Raw genomic sequence first — 20,551 nt, forward strand, 5'->3', positions numbered from 1 at the left:
GCAGCCCAGCTGTGATTTGCATTCCCATCACAACCAGGCTTCCTGCTTGAAGGTTTGTCTTTAACTGATGACGCGCTTGTCTTGCAAATCAGTGAGAAACCAGGTCTCTCATGCTGTATCCCTCACAGCATTTTTCCATTAGCACATTACGAGCCGTACCAGGCAGTAGTGATTTGCGTTTAAACGCAAAAGCTGTGCTGAGCCACGCCAGAGATGGACCATCTCCGAGGTCTGGTCAATGTGAGCCCGACGCAACCACGTTACACTGACACTTCCAAAGAAGAAGATCACACAGCTCACTTTGGAGTATGGAGCGACACTGAAACACGCTTGCTCCGACTAGCTCGTTCACTCTAGTCTGTTAGCGAGCTCATGCTAGTTCTCAGCCACATCACACCACATAACGTAGACAAACCCAATGAACTGAAATATCTATAAATGTAACGTAACATTAATGATGGGGAGGGGAATCATTTCAGTTAATGTCACATACCTAAGATTTAAGACGAAAATAGCTGCACATGTAGATATTCTCCATTGACATGTAATTGCTTCATTGTCAGTGTCTTCACACAATGGAAGACACAAAACAATGCAATGCAATTCACAGCTATGAACTGTAATTAAGAAAAGTCGTACACTACTGTTAGAAATTTACAGTGGCTGTACATCAATTTGTTACAGAGGAGGGATCCTTGGGCAAAACGCCAAACGTCCAAAGATGTATACTGCTCTGCTATACATTTTCTACTTTAAAATAGAATAGAGTCCTCAGCATGTGCTGCAGGAGTTTCCCGCTGTCGACGGTGGCTTGAACAAGCCTCCGAGATGTCAATGATGGAATCCATTTGGTCTACTCTGTAATAATGAGTGAGTTTCAGCAGATCCGCCTGGCTGCATCTTTCACAGACCTTTATCATTAATGGCTTTCGATCGTATCCTTACAACTGGGATGGTTGGGGGGTGGGGGGGGGGGGGGGTGGGGGGCTTGGGGCTGGAGGAGCAGTTTGATCGCGGGCACCTAGTGAGCAGCATAGATTATTTAAAATCTCCTTTGGTAGGCTGACAGCTGTCACACTCAGATCTATGGCGGGTTTAACAAGTTGTAGATCTCTTGCGTAGTGAGCTTGAGGCCCAGGAGAACTTTCACAAGAGTCTGTCCTACCACTTCTCCAGGGCTGAGGAGATTGTTGTCTTGTCTCCTCTACTGATTTCTTCATTAAGTCTGAGCAGGCCGGCGCCTGGTGACCTAGAGATGCTAAAATTCGGAAGGGGGCAATTATTTTCAGAAAATAAAATTGGTTGATGCAATAGCCTCAGAAAGGCAAATAACAACAACATAAGGTTACTGTTTTAAAATCAGAGAATATATTTTTTATTTATCAAAGGTTTATTTAAAATCAGCAGGGGCAGGCGCATAGTCGTTGTTAGCGGTGAGTATTTTAGTTGACAAACGTGGACAAAATCTGTCTTTATGTCACACGTATTATGACTAGATTTTCAAAATAATAGTGATGCAGATTTCCCACTCTATTTGGTGTACTTTAAGGAAACTTCTGTATTGTACATATCCAAATATCAGCAAATTGGACTGACATACTACTACGGAAATGCAGGCCACAGACACTTTGAAAAGGGAATTAATTACAGTGTAACCCATAGAGTGGCAGCAATTGGCCATTAAATGGGAAATTATTGAAAAAATGTACTTAACTGATGAAGAGGATAATAAATGTCAAGAAGAATTGATCACCAAGGCATACTCTGGGATGATAGCAATTATAAGCAAAATGCTATGTTAGCATCGCACCGATCATCAGAGTATTAAATTACAAATCTAATATCAAGACTAAATAATGTCAAAGTCCCTCTGAAGATTAGTGGGGCCAGCAGATTGGCCAATTGTGTGTGATATGACCACTAAAACATAAGTGCGGGTTAAACCATTTTGTACAAACATACTGCATGTTAAAATGGGAAACCGGCTGCAACTGAAGAATGACATGAAGGGTGAACAGGTAATAGCTATGGTCAGATAGCTTGGCACATAAGACACTTTGATCACGTGGGTTTAATACGTATTTAAATAATGTGCTAAAAGTCATCTGAAATTAGAATTAACATAATTCACAATGACTGGAATTAACGTCAAACATAATAGTAAGGATGAACTGAATGAAACACAGTATTCTCTGTTTCCGTTCCCTCAAGTCCAGCCAAATTATTACTGAAATTAAATGAATAATGTTCCAATTGACCCATATAATATATCTAGTGTAAAAGGCACACTGCCTAATTCATCACATTCATCACATTCATCACACGTTGGTTGTCAAAAATAGGATGGTTGAGGATTGTCATGCTGAGTGGATGTAGACAGCCGATTCATGTGAACCGCTCATGAGTTCTGTGTGGAAGCCTCAGGTGATGTCTGGTGAGGCAGAGTTTTTTTTTACAGATTGCCTGCTCCTCCATCTGTCTTCCAATCTGTCTGGACCAATAACTGGGGTCATTTACCTTAGTCTACTCTACACATTTTTTTTAATGGAAGCCTTTTTTTATTTCTCTCATGCTTCACTTCTGTATGTAGGTTGTACCGTCTGGTCTGTGTTACAAAACGTATATTTTCCGAAACATAATGTGACACTACCCCCCACCAGTGTTTTATCTAACAATTTTTACATTTGGCAAATGTCTGTTTCTAAGGCCCCATGTGAAACGTTCATAATGATGAATCAAAAGCAAGAATTCCCAAAAGTTTTGCGACACTTTGCAACCCATTATTGAAAATTAAGCCATTACCTGTTCTGAAGCTGGCGTTCCTTCAGAAACACGATTCCAGTATCTGTAGCAACAGTACGGGGTTGGATAAGCCATTGGCAATAAAAGTCCTTCCCCTCTGGGCATAGTTGCTTCACTGTGAAGCCCAGATCAGACGAGTCCCTCAACATGAGGATTGCGTTTGAGGAGGCACTGACCACTTCCTGGAAAAAGCAACTGCTGAATAGTTGTTGAATTTATGTTATTCTTTTGTTTTTTTATGAATTTATACTTGAAATATCTGTTGTGGCAAAGGCAGACTCACGCTGAAAATAAAAATATAAACCGAACCACAAAGATAAATATGATCCCTTTTGGAGTTTTAAAAATCCATACACACACACACACACACACACACACACACACTCATTCAATCACTCTCTCACACACACATTTAAAGTGTCACGATTTAATGCAAACCATATTGTAGAAGACTTCATCAAGTCTTTTTTTCATTTTCAAGCTCATTGTTTTGACTTTATTTTGATGTGAATTGTTTGTGCCACATTGAAATGAATTCCATTGATTGGGACTGATGGTGAACGGCAGGCTAAGGCAATTGCATTTGGCAAGACAAGTTGCCTCTTGGCAAGGCGATCTGATATCATCACGGAAGGGTAATGAAGCTGACATATTTTAAAAGGCAGACAGAAGTCTTGAATTGGGATTTGTGCACAGGCTTGTCTTTATTGACCAACTTCTTGTTTTACAGAATACATTAGGTCAATAAACCTAGGAATGACACAAACATTGTATTCACTTTCCATATTGTCATCATATTAAACATATAATGTTGTCCTTATAATGAACCCACACTTTTGTGTTTCACATTCAAAATGAACACTTTCTACCAATTATAGACCTATTCAGTAAGTGTTCGACTTTAAAGTTATAATACAGCCTAAAATACTGATATTGTTACTAGGGCCGGGACTTTAACGCGTTAATTAAGATTAATTAATTACACAATAATTAACGCGTTTTGCACCGCGGAACGTTTCTCACTGGATGAGTTTCAGGCGGACCGATTATACTGGAGCACCAACTAGCGTAGTTCAGACAACAACAAACCACAGTGAACATGAACGAAGTAGCTGATGAGACCGCTTTGGTTGGCCCCGTGGATGGGAAATTTTGTTACAAAAAACGAATGGATGGAAGTGTCGATAAGAGCATGGTTGTGTGCAAGCTATGCAACAAGGAATTTGCATATCACCGCAGCACATCAAGCCTCAAGTATCACCTCAATGCAAAAGTTTTGCATTGAGGTGCAATTTTGCATTTTGCAAAAAATTACTTCTCACTGTTCTCAGGTCAAATATTTATATGCGATTAAAATGTGATTAATTTCGATTAATTAATTACAAAGCCTCTAATTAATTAGATTAATTTTTTTAATCGAGTCCCGGCCCTAATTGTTACAAAACACCCAAAGTCCTATTTAATAACGTTGTATCGTATTAAACTTTGCTGCAGCAAAACTTATTTCTTTAGACGCTTCTACACTAAAAGTTTTTTAATGTATGGCAAGAAATGACAAGAAATTCTTTAAGAGGACACACATTTGTGCCGGGCCTCGTGAACCCATAATGCACTTTGGCTTTGCAAGCTTGGGCTGTGGCCATGATCTCCGTACAGCTGGGGTGGCTCTGTGTTCAGGGGGAAGACCCTGGTAGTTTGTCCCTAGTAGTGCTCTACGGCTAATGCTGCTGCTTTACTCATTAGCTCTAGCTCTGCCACTTTTCCCGCTTAAGTGTGAACACAGGAAACTTTATAGCTGAGTTGGTCTTTGATGATCAGCATGCCCTCAAACTATACTCACTTGATGAACACTTTGGATCACCTCACTTTCTTTGTCGTTTGCTTTGAATTCATCTTCTATTTTTTTACATAAGATGTTGGAGCTTATGTCAGCAATATTGTCGCCTACTTGCCCACAAAGATCTTAAATTATTTCCGCTGCAGGAATGAAAGGCCACTTAAGGAAACAACCTTTTCAGAATGGAGCTGCAGTGTCAGATATGCGATTGTGACTGATAACATTGTGTTAAGAGGTAGAGAATTGCTGCTTACACCCTGTGTGAGGGGTACTGCAGGATATGCTTGGTCAATTGTCAGCTATTTTCTAAACCAAAGCGTCGCTGTCAGCCATTGACTGACATTATGCTCATGCCTCTGCAAATCAACTAAATCAGAATGAGATGTATCATCACTAGGCTGTTCTACCACTTCTGGTTGACATTTGACGGACCTAAAGTTGATACGCTAGCCTCACCGACTCTCGGCTGACAAACGCCTTGCAACAAGGTGATTGATAGTGATTTGCAAGTGCAGTAACATATCATATATCATATAAATTATATATCATATAAATATCATATCAATTAACTAGTGCTTTGCGACGGAAATTTGTACATATGCAATCAAAACATCATTTATCATCATATATACCCATGAATGGTCAAGGTCGGGACTGTTCTGATGATGTCAGTTTCTGTTCCACGCCCCAGCTTGACCCACGCAATTTAACATCTACATGCTCCTCAACAACATACATAGGAACTCACTGGAGTTTGAGACTTGAAACTTTGAAGTTACTGCTTAACAGTAATGGCATTATTCCATTAACGATGGCCATTAGCATTTTAATGGAAAACTGATTGAAAACTATATATTGTTGAGCAGACGTCAGACGTTTGTTCCAGATATGTGGTGCATAGAAGCTAGAGGCGGCCTGACCCTGCTTGGTTTGAACCATGGATATACAATCTGAGTTTTGTTCACATTTTCATTTAAATCCAGGCATGGATGTTGTGCCACATAATAACTTATTTGATAGACTGCACATGAAGTCAGGCCATATTTGTTTTGCTTTGAAATAAAACCTTTAAAAGAAGACTGTGCTTGAGATAAACCAGTGCACATTCACATGGCACCAGACACTCCCATGTTCCCTCATATATTATGTATAACCCGTGGGTTTCAACACAACGTAGCTCGCTACTCGATATTAACTCCACTTGAGGGGACGAATATCTACTTTTCTTGGAGACAAGTGGACTAGCAACCGCCACTTTTGGGCTTTAAAGGGCAATCATTAAAAGATACATAATTCAAAAGGGAAGTTCAGCCAAGCAGAGATAACTTATGTTCTTGTGATGGCAACAAATGCAAGCGTCAGAGAATCAGACCCCTGAATACAATACCCCTAATCAATAGCACAGAAAAGATCCCAATGTTAGATTACAATTATGATGCGGCTCAATGGAGTCTCTTGACGAAAGAATGAGTATAAATATTATATGCAGAAACAAGTAATATAGGGTAATGGGTGCTAAAATTACAAAAATGTTATTAGCATACAACCATGCATTATAAGTCCACCGAAACACCCTCTGGAAGATACTGCACTTCTATGGAATTCCATCAAATATCATCGCTATCATAAACACATTCTATGAACATTTTGAGTGTAGTGTCATCATGGGATATGACCTCTCTGAGTGGTTCAGTCCGGAGTGGTGCAGTCCGGAGTGAGACAGGGGTGCATTCTCCCCTATCCTCTTCCTGGTCGCCATCGACTGGATCACAACCAACACCACCGCAGACAGACCCAGACGCATCCAGTGGACTCTGATCTCCCAGCTGAAAGATCTTGACTTCGCTGACGATCTTGCTCTCCTATCAACCAACCATTACAACACGCAGGCCAAAAACTGACAAATTCATACTTGAAATATCTGTTGTGGCAAAAGGCTAAAAAAAGGCTAAAAAAAGGCAAAATATAAACCAAACCACAAAGATAAATATGATCCCTTTTGGTGTTTTAAAAATACACACACACACACACACACACACACACACACACACACACACACACACACACACACACACCAGAGACATTATAGAAGGAGGAGACACATCACTGAAAAAATCACCCATTGAAATGCATGGGGAAACTCCGTAATGCCAAGATGGCAGTTGTTTGCACATGTCCCGCCTCTTCCGGTGCCGTTGCTCCAATCATTTTGCAGGTCCTACGCGGTCGTTTTTTGCGACACTTATTATTTTCAATCAGGAGGGAAGAACCAGCAGCTGGAGCGGCACAAGCAGCATCGACTGGAAAACTTCGACTACCTGTTATCTTGTTGGCTCGGCAGCAAAAGCTAACTTTTAAAGCTAACTTGCTGTCAGTGCAGTGCCGGTGTTGTTATGCCGTAAATGAAAATTGTGTCGTGAAGCATTGCGCATGCGCAGTCCAAGATTACCTGTAAGAAAAAGGGCTTTTAAAACGTTAATTTGATACAAAACCACCAAACCCTTTCAGCGATTTTAGTCTGTTTTTCATCGTGATTTCAAACATGTGTTTTTTTATGCCCCTTAGATCTCGGAAAATGGAGATACAGCTCTCTCCCTATTCATTAGATAGGGCCCTGGTCTTGTTAAGACCAAATAGCTGCCCGAAAGGCGTGGCCAAGTTGGCTGCGAGTGAGAGGACTTGCCTAGAAGGACTTTGCACACACACACTGAGCAACTTTGCCAGACAAGTTGGGCTGACAAGTTGGGCAGTGTCAACACCTCCAAAACACAAGTGATGTGTGTCAACTCCATCCCCACAACACCCATCCTTGTTAATGAGGAACCACTTGAGTTTGTGGAAGATTTCACCTATCTGGGCAGTCTCATCAGTAAGGACAGGGGGCATCAAAAGACATCAAAGCAAGGCTGGGAAAGGCTAAGTGTGCCTTCTCCCAACTCTGTCCCATCTGGAGATCAAAACAATAAAGCCTTAAAACAAATATTCTCCTTTTCAACAGCAATGTAAAGTCTGTTCTGCTGTATGGCTCAGAGAGCTGGCGAGTTGTCAAAACAGACACGAGGAGAATGGAAGTGTTCCATAATGGATGCCTCCGACGAATATGCCAGAACTTTTGGCCTAATAAGATCTCCAACAATGACCTGTACAAGAAAACGGGAAGCCAGAGCATCACCAAGGAGATTACGCACAGACGCCTGAGATGGCTAGGATATGGGTTGAGGATGGAGCAGGACCACATCACAAAAGTTGCCTTAAAATTTGACACCACCAGACCAAAAGAGAACCTGGGAGGCCAAAAACCACCTGGGGCAGAACTGTGACACAAGAGCTGGAACAGATGACAGAGGAGTGATGTGAAGATGCATTAGATGGTCACATTGGTGAGACAGTTGCTTTTCAAATTAAATTGACAACTCAAACAACTGACATGGGTTATAATGTAATTATGCCCTTTTAATTGAAACATTTACACCTACAATAAATGGGGCATGACCAGTCTATCAGCTTTTTGTGTTCTTGTTCTTTTTGTTCTTGTTACAGTATATATTTGAATCGATTATGATTTGCCAAAAAATTTGAGTTCACTAAATGCCATCATATTTTATATTCAAACAGTGGTCAATAATCGAGTTTGTTTGTCGGACTTCCTGAACTCGGGTGATTGGAGCACAGCACTCAGCAACACACAGTAGTTTGTCATAAATCAGCACTGCCGCTTTGATACACTGCCTTCAAAACTGTGCATCAAACAGAGTGTGCCTAGAAGTGGTTCATATGTGTTTGTGTTGTAATATTAAGTTGGTGTGAAGAAAACAAACACACAAATATTTCAAGCAGAATGGCCCTTGTCTCTGAACACACCATGTTTGTTAATAAGTAACTTTGCAAATGTTTTCCTGTTTGCATTTCTTGAATGCAAACAGCCTGCCTCCTCCACAAATGTGTTCTCTCTCTCTCTCTCGCTCTCTCTCTCTCGCTCTCTCTCTCTCTCTCTCTCTCTCTCTCTCTCTCTCTCTCTCTCTCTCTCGCTCTCTCTGCCCGCTGTGTCAGTTGAGAATAATTATGGTGCCTTCTCTTCTTGAGTGGAGTTGACATAATGACAAATTTGGGTGGGTGTAGATTCCCTGGGTTCTGAGGTTTTCTTAACTAGCCAATTAAGATGGTTCTCCTTTGTATTAATGTATTAATCTCAGTCTTATGTGCAGAAACTTTAGAAGAAGCAATTTGAATGCAGTTGTAAATACAGCTAACTCTGGCCAACTGTTGTGTTGTGCATTGCCCTTGGTAAATAAGCAAATAAACTAAACTGTTTAAGAAATATTTTTGTATTTTGCTTCCTTATAAAGGCTAAAGCAGCATCAACACACAAACGTTAATGATAGTCGTCATTGTACTGGCTGTGTTTATAGTAGTATAATAAAGTCCTGCTACGATAAAGTTCCCCTTTAAATAATATTTTAATTGCTGTACTGAACATACTGTGTGTGTGTGTGTGTGTGTGTGTGTGTGTGTGTGTGTGTGTGTGTGTGTGTGTGTGTGTGTGTGTGTGTGTGTGTGTGTGTGGGCATGTGTGTGTGAGTGCGTTCTTGACACTTGAGTCAGTTGACACAAAAAAGTCAACTGACCCTGACCTAAGGGCAATGTTGATACTCAACTGATACTAATTGATACTCAACTATGGAATATCCATTGAAAGTGTGACCCAAAACTGTCAACATGATTATGTCTACACTGCAATCTACAATAAATCGTAAACGTATTCACGCAGTGGGTAAATCTGTTCACTTATGAGTATTTATAAATATCACAATATATGAATAGTCCTCACCCTGCGGTCATATGTAAGAACAGGAAAGGCTGGTTGTATAGTAGACCTCCCACTGTGGGACACACACCTGGTTTATTCGTCCATGAAATACACTGATTATTCAAAGCAATCATCCTCACATTGTTGACAAGAAGTAAAACTAAAAATAAGGCTTCTATAACAAATATAGATCTTTGAGTGACTCCGGTGTTGATAAGCATATCAATAGAAAGACCTTTCAGCGTTTAACTAATTAATCCTACTGGAGCTGATCAAAGGAGAAAGAATAAATAAAGTCTGAAATCTCCAAATCATGTTTCAAAGCATTTATAAATCAGTCACTGCCATTCGGGCAAGATTCTACACGCCGGGAACACGACCATAAATGTGATAATCACTGCTCTATTCTTTTGTAATCACTCTGGATAATTACACACTGGGAGGGATTGGTTCTATTTAGCTTAAACAATCATGGAACAATGAATTCCAAATGATCCCTCGTCAGACTCGTTCCCCGACGGCGATGAGGTCCATTTTATTGACCATTGGCTGCTGTCCTTTCTTTTCCCCGTAGGTACAGTTCTGGTCGAGAACATGCAGATCAACGGCCGAGCCAGGAACCCAGGCAGCACCATCTCTCTGACCCTGCTGGACAATGACGACTACTGGGTGATACTGGACGCATCCCAGCAACGACTCTTCCTCAACAGCACCGGGAGGATCCTGGACAGGGATGTGAGTATGGTCATGCCAACGATAGCAATTATTTTGTTTCATTTGCCATTTTTGGTTCATGCCTTTCTCGTGCACATGTCCCTGGCCACCACTTAGCAGATATAGCAGGCTGCCATTTCATCGTTAAATATGTGTGGACCTGGCCTATGAAAGGACTAAAATAGGATTCAGAACAGAGATAGGAACTTCACATCAAAGTGTGTATTCCCTTGCTATTTCAATACCATTATTTAGCCTATTTAAAGTCAGAGGTCCGGTGCTTTGCACAGTAGACCTACAACTAACTCTTTAGTGCTGCAATGCTGGCATAAAAACGCAAACATTCACCCACACTCCCCCGGTCTTGCTACAGTGGGTGCCTGTGCCCTTTAAGTTCAGTGCATAGTAAGCCAGGTCAACTAGCGTCAAACCACAGGAATATCACCAAAATCTTCCTCTTGAAACAAAACTGGTTCAAGCATTTTACAAGCCTTACAGGATTCACCATAAAGGGGTTTTCTGAAAGATACATGGCACAGGTTTCTCAGCACACAGCTTCTCCAGGAGATTTCTAAACAAGATATTTTTTTTTCTTTTCCCAGAGACCCCCTCTCTCCCTCTTCCTGGTCTCCTCTGAATACTCGCCTCATTAGTATTCTCCATACTCTTTCCTTTTTCTTCTCTTCCCAAAGCTTGGTAGCATTGCCTGTCTTAGCTGCTGGCATTTAAAATTATCGCTCTGGCTCCGAGCCTGTTCACCACCTCCCCGCTTATTGCATTTTTAACAAGTACGCAGACAGGGGGAAAACAAAATGACACAAACAAAATTCAAAAACAGATGTAGCCCATCTTTCTGGCATGCGGTTGATTGGCAATCGAATTCAGGGGGCACAGTTAATGTTGTGAATATGTTGTAAATATGTTTTTTTTGTATTATTTTGTCGCTTCACAACATCCTCGTTGAGCACTGAGTTAGTTTTAATGCATATTGAAACATGCTCTTTCTAACTCAAACACTCTCGGTCTCTCTCTCCTGCTCCCTCTATTTCTATCTCCCTTTATCCTTTTTATCGCTCTCTCTCTCTCCCTCTCTCTCTCTCTCCCTGTCTCTCTCTCTCTCTCTCTCTCTCTCTCTCTCTCTCTCTCTCTCTCTCTCTCTCGCTCTCTCTCTCTCTCTCCCCCCTCGCTCCCCCCAGCCCCCCAGCCCAATCACCACCATCGTGGTCGGGGTCCAGTGCACCAACCTGCTGGTGGGGACGGTGATCCTCCACGAGGTGCGCATCGTGGTGAGGGACCGCAACGACAACCCCCCCATCTTCAGCCAGCCGCGCTACTACATAGCGGTGAACGAGGTGAATAATGCTCTTTATTCATCACAGATGGGACATTCAGGTGGACAGCATATCAAATACCTTATTATTAACGATATAATAAAATGGAATAGAGAAGATGTGTATCTGCACAATAAGATTAGTTAAAAAATAAAGATGGAAAAATGATTTAAACATTGTGCGTTTAGATAGAGATGAGAGACACTATACAATATTGGCCGTTATAAAACGGGTGGCTTAAATCAAGCGATCTGATTGGTTCCTCTAACTGTTGTATAATTAGCGTATACACACAGCTATGACGCCCATTCAGTTAACGGAGTTCCGTATCACTCCGCGCCTAACTTGACCTGTTGTTTTATTTATATATAAAAGCAATAGCATAGTTCACTGAAGCCTAAAAATATGTTGATTGATGGAGAGGGTGGAAATGTTGTAAAGCAATAGGCATACGGCAATAGGCATACGGTGAGTGAACTTCTCAGTTCACTCACTCACTCATAGTAGGCTAAATTGCGGCGAACCAAGCTACCGTCTCTAACCTTCTCTCTGAAGGACGCTACAGTGTGTTGCATAGCAACCGCCGCGCACTTTGCAGGCAGCCAGGAGGGACTACATTTTTGTATTCGTTAAAAAAATGCTTTTCCGACTTTCTAGTTTTTTCAAAATTGAGAGTGTCTATGACTTTCATTTCGCCATAATTACTTACGTAACCGTTTTATAAAAGCAATAGATCACTTCAGTCAGTGAAATGTTCTCATTATACCACAGTGAAGGGGGTCGCCGTCCCTCCGCTGCACGTCGGGATGGACAACACCCCTTAACTGTGGTATAATGAGAACATTCTGCAGCCTGTCGTGATCTATTTCTTACTTATACATAGTATATCAATACATAAGTTATCATCTGGCATTGTCAATTCTCTCCTAGCCTAGTGTAACTTACAAACAAGTGACCCTATCTGGACTCACTCTCCTCTAGTTTGACCCTAGGTGGGATATGTGAGCGCCTTGCCCTCTTTACCTGTCGTTATGACCATGAATGGATGAACTATACCTTGCTATGATGCCCTCCATTATTTCTCTTTGTAACTTTAGTGGAATCTTCTGGGTGTACTTTGATGACTCATGGGCTGCATCTTGTATGTGTTGTGTGTTCGCCAAAGACAGATATATGCATGTGAATGCAGAATCTGTAGGCAACAGGACAAAAGGTTGTTATCTCCACATCTCCATGTGGAGAGTATCAATCTCAGAAATCATTGGATATCGTCTGATGACCATTTAGCTTTTTATATGCTAGGATATCTGTTTAGAGATGTTAGCTGAAATGTTGCATGGACCTGAAATACATAGATATACCTAGAATACCATAGAAATGATTGAAAAACAATCAAGGAAGTCTTTGCAGGGATATGCGTTAGCCGGCTACACTGGCACCCCCGGAAATATTGTCCATTTTCTCGAGAGGTAGATCGTCATCAGATGATAACTGATGGTTTCCCAGATACTGTGTTGTGAAATTACACGCTCCAATTTAACATCAACCCAGTGCATGTCTGACTGGAACCATTGTCAGACTGAAAAGTTTTCCCCACGCAGCCCCCAGGCTCTGCACCTTCCCCTGGGTGGCTGTCAACACTATCAATCAATCAATCAATCCAACTTGATTTATACAGCGCTTTTATTGCAAAAGTGCTCAACAAGGGAACACTTAAACGTCAGATGACACTTATGCACTTGTGCTTATATTGAATTCCAGATGGTTCTGTCTCTTTTTGTGTCTGTATTGTGGTGTCAGAGATAGGTCCATCAACTTTCATAAAATAAAATACTAATAAATACACCATGGTATTATAATAAATAGACTTAGCAGAAGTTTTGTTTGTCTTGTAGTTCAACTTTGTAAGCGAGTCGTCTTTTCTTTCTCGCTATTAGGCAAATATTCCGATGCATAGCTTAATATATATGCATATATACATCTATAATCTGTTGGAAGGTGGCCTTGCAGAAGACCCAGATTGGGAGAAGCATGTGCTTTTGCCATAGCTGTCAGAGTGCCTTAACAGAACTGTATATAGATGTTCCAACAACATAATGAGTCATTTCCGCCATCAACTCTCGCACCCCCACTCTCTCCCATTGCCCCAAACCCCCCTTGGGCCTAACAGTGGGCTCTAGGGACTTTTCTCCTTATTGACTCAGCAATGTGAGACGTGGAACGCAAGCAACCCTTCAGAGTAAAAAAAGAAACGCGAGAAATGCTAGCGGTCGCAATTTTCCGATAGGAATGGGACAGCTGCTTATTGTATTTATTTATTACGTAATGTTTGTTGAGTGGAGTTGGAAAATTTATTTATTGCTCTTTAGTGCCCATTTTTGTACATCAGTGTATTTAGTCCAGTGTTTCGATCTCTGTTAGCACTCCTTTCTCAACTTGTTGTGTTCGAAAAATACTTTCTTGTTTCTTTGTGATGAGCTCACTTCTGTCCGACTGTGATATTAACCTGCTTCTCCTGCAATAGACTCCAACAGTTCATCACTGAGATGGAAGTTGTTTCGTTGACACTCACTTGACAAAACTGTCTGTTTCTTTATTTACATTTGCATTTTTGCTTAGCTCACTCCAATCGGGACGATCATATTCGCCGGTTTCTCGGGAAGCAACGGCGCCACAGATATCGACGAAGGGCCCAACGGACAGATCGAATACGGAGTACAGTACAACCCCAATGACCCGGTACAGCAGCCTGCTACAGCGAGATAAAGACTCTGTTTGAAACACACAACGTTGTGAATGTACCAAACAATGAGTGAACTACTCTGGAATGTATTTCCTAATGCATTCTGCTAATGTATATCTTCAATCTTTCTCTGTATGTGTATCCATGTGTCTCTCGCCCCCTATGTCTCTATTCATTTCTTTATTCTTTATTTATTCCTTTCTCACTCTTGCTCTCTGTCTCTCTCTCTCTCTCTCTCTTTCGCTAACTCTCTGTCTTCCCCCCCCCCCCCCCCTCTCTCTCTCTCTCTCTCTTCCCATCTTTCCCCATCTCTCCGCATCTCTCCTCATGGTCTCTCCCTGTCGTTTTATCCCCCATGGCTGTCAGGCGTCTAATGGAACAGTTAGGGTGGCCAACACCCTCTCAGGACACATTGTGCTAGCGGAGAGGCTGAACTACGAAGAGAGAACACGCTACCTTGTCATTGTGGAGGCTAATGTAAGTCTGCCGGTCTCATGCACACTGGATAACATGTAAACACACTGACAGTGGTGGACATACTAACACAAGTGAGCACACTGACACTGAACACAGACATTTACATTGACTTACACTGGCTAACACTGGTAAACACTGTCTGACACGCTAACACTCGCTGACGTGTGAAAATGGACTCACACTGGCTAGCACTACGATAACATATAGTTTATTATACCATTGCATGGAGCATTTTGTTTTGAGGAAGCTTTTTCGCCACAACCAGCAGATGGTTTGATACCATTTCAGTTTATTTATTTCAAAGTTAAAATATAATATAGCGAAAACACTCTCTGGGGGATCTTTCGTAAAAAGGCATGTGGTTAGAAGTTTAAACAGAATGGGGTGATCCCTTCAGGATATAATTATTTACCTTTTAATTTGTATAATGAATTGGAGTTGTCTTGGGGGATTTTGGCAGAGATTATAGTTTGCCTATTAGTATTCATATTATATATTTTTTACCCAGAGATGCCCATAATAATTTAGCATTTTTGTGTTGGAATTCAATAAATCCTCATTCAATAAATCCTTTTTTTTCTCAAATGCGTCTTGAAACAACAGAAGCTTCTGAGTAGGATATTTACCGTCCAAGTTTCAAGCGGCATCAATGATTATGTAAAGCATTCATTGATTTACTACTAAGGCAATGCTTTTACCCAGAGCGTCATGCTGTGATTTATCTCTGCTATATGGCTTAAGGAACAGATGTTGGCATGTTTCCTGCAGACAACGGGAGCTTGAAATTCCTGTAGATGATCCTGCAGCACAAGCTGCAAACAACCAACATAAAGCAGAACAGTAGGAGACAATGTATAACTCAATACATAGATAAGACACAATAATTGCAACACACATAAACACTTAACAGTACATAAAGGGAGGTGCATATTATATGGAAATGCATCTGGATGAATTCAGTGTCCTTAGTGTAGTAAAAAAGGCGGTTTTGAACCAAAATGTTTAGGTGGATATATTGACTTGTATCTTGCATCAATCCCCCCCTTCTGCTGCTGCTCTGTTCCCCTCGCTGCTCTTCTCGCGGCCAATGGAGAATAACACTGAGACCTTTTTGCCCCAGCCAGAGGCCCTTTGGGGAGCTCTCGCTGGGTCGAGTGCAGGTAGGGAGACGTAGTATTTGCCAGAACCCTGGCTGTTCATGTCAGAGTTCAATTACTCCGCCGGTGTGGAGCTGGGGAGTAGCCTGCTGCTCAGACACCTTGGGGGAAAGCAGGGATATTTCTACCAAAATGATTCTCTAGAGGGGGGGGGGGGGGCCTTCCAGCCTCCATACTGGAACCTTGCTCTTATGTTATAGATGGACGTAGATGAAGAGGGTTAGGGTAGGGATGTAGTTTCAATCCCCGATGTCGACAGCCTGCCTGTAGGCCTCCTTGAGCTAAGATGTCCGAACCACTACCTGCTCCTTAATGTATCTGCATTCACTGTAAGTCGTTCTCCATAAGACCGTCTATTCATTTAGTAAAATAGTACAGATGAGAAATAGGAAGACATGGGTTAATTTCCGAATTGATTTGAAGTGTCGGCTGATGTGTCTGTTTCATGCCTGGCTTGTCGTTTATTTTTGGGTTAGAAACTTTCTTCTGCTCAGAAATAGGCTATTGAACCCCCGCGCGCACGCTTTCATGTGCTTATTTTAAGCAGCTGCCTAATTAATATTTTGTGGTGGGCAAGTGTCTTTTAAATGTAATTGTTTTTGACAATTTACCATGTTTTTTGTTGTATTAACGGTCAGAAACATAAAAGCACAAATCGTACTCATACTTATTCATACTTGAAGTAAAACTAGTGATCATTTAGTAGAAGATTAACCATTTATTATTTATTTAACCATTTAATTAACCATGATGATTCTGAATGTATGTGCCATCAGTTTCTTTGACTCTCTGGGCATGGTGAAATTCAAATCGATTTTGACAGACATGTCAAATTAAAATTTGAAGTCATGGGCCTCTGCTGAGGTTTTTACTTGAAATCGCTCTTGACTGAAATGGGTCACAGAAGAACACTTACCAAGCAACACATCCTCAGGGCGGCGATTGTAACAGCATGCAATGTTTTTGTTGTTGTTTTTGTTTTGAATATATTCTCACAAATCAGCCTTTAGATATTAATCTAACGCTAGCAGACAAGCTTAAGTTTGGTTTTCATTAAAAAAAAAAAATAGTACTAGTAAACAAAAGAAAATGTCATTGTGTTCAATTACAGGGTTAGGGTTAGTGACACTTTTCCAAAGCGACTTACCAAACATTTAGATGTCTGCCAGACTCGTGCTTCTACCTGCTATCAGATCATGAAAAAGACGGAATAGGTTGTTTGCATAGCTGTAGCAGGAAAGACCATGAGTGAATGAAAGGACACAGGGACTTGGTTTACAGAGAGAAGAGGGTAATGAGAACCATTAACAGACCACTGAGGAACCCTGGTACTGAGACTACAAGGTTCAGAGACAGTTTGTTTTAACGTTAGCCTGTAAGTGCGATCCTTCAAATAGGACAACAAGGCGCCTGGCTGATATTCCCTTCACTTGGAGGGGTGGAGCGGAGGATCTGGTGGTTATCTGTGTGGAAGGTCTCGGAAAGGTCCAGCAGGATGACAGCGGGGGGGACGGAGGCTGTTCTAGCGTTGTGAAGTTTCTCTATGATGGCAAGGAGGGCGGTCTTGAATCCAGACTGGCAAAGGGTGCAAAAGATTGTTCTGATGGGAGTATGCAGAGAGTTGGAGAAGCTGTCTGTTAAAGTTACAAATAAACCATGTGTTGGTTGGGCCCTGGTGGATATATACGCGTCCAAACCCACATGTGCAAACGACTGTGTCTTTGGTGGAATATCTCTGCTAACTAAACAGGAAAACAAGGCCGTAATTCCGTCCTCTGCGATAGCATATCAGGGCCTGCTGGCTCCCGGACTATTCCGAGTGTAACCCACGTTGTCGTTGCAGGACCGCGCGCCATACTTCGCCAACCGTCTGACGGCGACCACCACGCTGACGGTGGACGTCCTGGACGGGGACGACCTGGGGCCCATGTTCCTGCCCTGTGTGCTCGTCAACAACACACAGGACTGCAACCCCATCACCTACCGTGCTGCCATCCCCGAGTTCACCGACCCCGTGAGAGAGAACAAACAAACACACACACTCACACACACACATTTCCAAAGTGACACTTTCTCTGTCGTGTACATGTGATTCCCTCACTCACTCATTTGCATTTCACAAGCCTCTATTTTGCACAAATACTAATAAGTGTGTAAGTGTGTGTGTGTGTGTGTGTGTGTGTGTGTGTGTGTGTGTGTTTGCATGCGTGTATGTAAACACACGCATGTGTGTGTGCGTAATGTGTGCATGTGTGTGTGTGCATTGGTTGGTTGTGTTGGTGTGAGTTTGTCTTTGTCGAACGTGAAATGCTCTAACTACGTGAATCCACACACACACACAAGTCATCGGTACCTTTCTGCTGGTAGCCAAGACCACCCCATTATAGCTAACATTCATTCATTCATTGACCTGTTCCCGAATGATGTCAGCACTCACCGACTTCACCGGACACGGCAAGTCGGCGCTCGATTCATGTGCTGGGAGTTGGGTCATTGTTATTCGTCCGATGTAAGGCTACAATATGCTGTGGTACTTTTCCTCCGTTCCTTCCACATGGTCATCCTAATCTTGGGCCAACACCTTGCCTCTGTGGCCTCACCTGCAGGCAGAGTCAAAGCCAGGCTGTTTTGTCTGTCTGTTTTGTTAATTCCAGGGGCGTTTTCTGGTCTGCCAGATCAGCAATTAGAGTCGAAATAGCAGCCGACCTTATAGCAGGAGAGCGGGAACACAGTTGGAATTGGACACATAGAGACGGAGAGCACAGAGAGAGGAAATAGAGAATGTACGTTTATAGCAATTCAAACACAGAGAGGGCAAGAACAATGAAGCTGGGCATAGCAGATAATGGATTGGGCAGCAAGAGACTGTGTGTGTGTGTGTGTGTGTGTGTGTGTGTGTGTGTGTGTGTGTGTGTGTGTGTGTGTGTGTGTGTGTGTGTGTGTGTGTGTCATCATGTCTGTGTTGTTAGGCACTGTTGGACTTTCTTTATGCATTGTCTTCTACACTATTCTGTGTAGAATTCTGTTGTTATTTAAGTTTCTTTGATGTGTGTGTGTGTGTGTGTGTGTGTGTGTGTGTATTTGTTTTCTCTATGTATGTGTTAAGTAAGTTTTATTAATTTTTATGCAGTGGCCTCTTCTGAAGTATTATTGTTATTGACGTTTCTATACCTGCAAAGTATTGATTGATGTGTCAGAGGTTGGACAGGGTCCATCTCTGTGTGGATTGGCTCAAGAGAGAGAGAGTGAGGGAGATAGAGGGATGGAGAGAGCGAGAGCGAGAGAGAGACATTACAAATTCCAGCCCTTTGGTAATAATGACATAGAGCGCGATAAAGATTAGTGGAGGAGTGTCAACCTAGTAGAGCGAGATCAACAGAGATAAGAAAAAAATAAATGGGGAATGTCTGTATAGCTGTGTGTGTGTGTGTGTGTGTGTGTGTGTGTGTGTGTGTGTGTGTGTGTGTGTGTGTGTGTGTGTGTGTGTGTGTGTGTGTGTGTGTGTGTGTGTGTGTGCGTGCGTGCGAGGAAACGGAAGTGGAATAGCGAATTAAGGTTGTTGTTTCCCCGTCTCTGTTCAGCGTCGCTCATGTAATGGATAATTTACAATAAAAGGTTTGCAGACTGCAAAGTAGGAACCTTGAAGCCACAGCAGCTGTCCATATATATATATATATATATATATATATATATATAGAACATCTTCCATCTCTTCCATCACCCTGGACTTGACAAAGTCGTGCATAATTTGGTAGAAAATACTTATTGTTAATTTCAAGTTTTGCAGAATATTGTTTTGAGGCAAAGTGGATTTGATTGGATCTGGTAGTGCCTGATGTAAAAAATAGACTAGAGCAAAAATAGACTAATATGATATAATTAGCTGTTTGGATGGGCAACTTCTTTCAGATTTTGCTTCCATGGCCATCGAGACGTTTTCATCCTCTTGTTGGTGGAATAAAAAATGTTTTTGAGTATATTTTGTTTTGAATCCAACGTAGGCCTACTTCATTTTTGGAACACTTTAATAGTCAAGAACGAGATCCAAACAGACCCTAAAAAAACAGACTTGACTTACATACAACAACAAGACTGAATGTCTCATCCAGTGCAGTTCCCAATTTTTCCTAACCCTCTTCTGGATATAAAGGAGGTTATTGTACCAGCGCCCTTCTGCAGTTTTTGGGTCTACCAAATCTATTACATGTTGCCGATCATTGAGTTTCCCTCGTCCTGCGGTGCACACAACACACCCCGCGCATCAGTCCACTGGGAGAATCAGTCGCTCGTAATTGTTGAGTGTGTTGCGATTAATTACAATGGCGGGACGAGCGTTATTAGTTTGGTCTGTATTTATTTTTGCTCTTTGGGAGGGTGGGGGAGGGGGTAATTTGAAGCCCCCCTCAGGGCTTCCCTGGGATAATGACTGCTAGAGGAGGGTATTACAGCTAATCATCATTGTGTCGAGCTGCAGGGACTTGATTTAGTGCACCTTCAGATATTGCAAAATCCAGAGAGCTGGGAGGCGGTAGAGAGTTCTGTGTATATGTGTGTGTGTGTGTGTGCACGTGCGTGTGCGTGTGTGTGAGGATTATTTCAAAGCTGAGGGATAGGAACATAACCCCTTCAGGGAGTGGGGGAAGGGGATGGTTTCTTCTGTCGTCTTCCTCCCTACAGGAACGT

At 42.0% G+C, this 20,551-nt stretch overlaps 1 protein-coding gene across 1 annotated transcript in view; it reads left to right on the top strand.

Annotated features, from left to right (window-relative positions):
* LOC311350172 (protocadherin-15-like) overlaps positions 1-20,551 on the top strand; it is a gene marked incomplete at its 5' end in the record, with an annotated part of 188,434 nt that overhangs the window by 38,645 nt on the left and 129,238 nt on the right. The window contains 5 exons of the mRNA XM_084470183.1: positions 10,021-10,181; positions 11,357-11,512; positions 14,111-14,230; positions 14,601-14,711; positions 17,712-17,882. Coding sequence (XP_084326309.1) covers positions 10,021-10,181; positions 11,357-11,512; positions 14,111-14,230; positions 14,601-14,711; positions 17,712-17,882 — 719 coding nt within the window. The remainder of the gene's footprint in view (positions 1-10,020; positions 10,182-11,356; positions 11,513-14,110; positions 14,231-14,600; positions 14,712-17,711; positions 17,883-20,551) is intronic.

The sequence above is a fragment of the Micromesistius poutassou genome (genome assembly GCF_964030765.1).
Source record: "Micromesistius poutassou genome assembly, chromosome: 7".
In the NCBI taxonomy this organism is placed as follows: domain Eukaryota; kingdom Metazoa; phylum Chordata; class Actinopteri; order Gadiformes; family Gadidae; genus Micromesistius; species Micromesistius poutassou.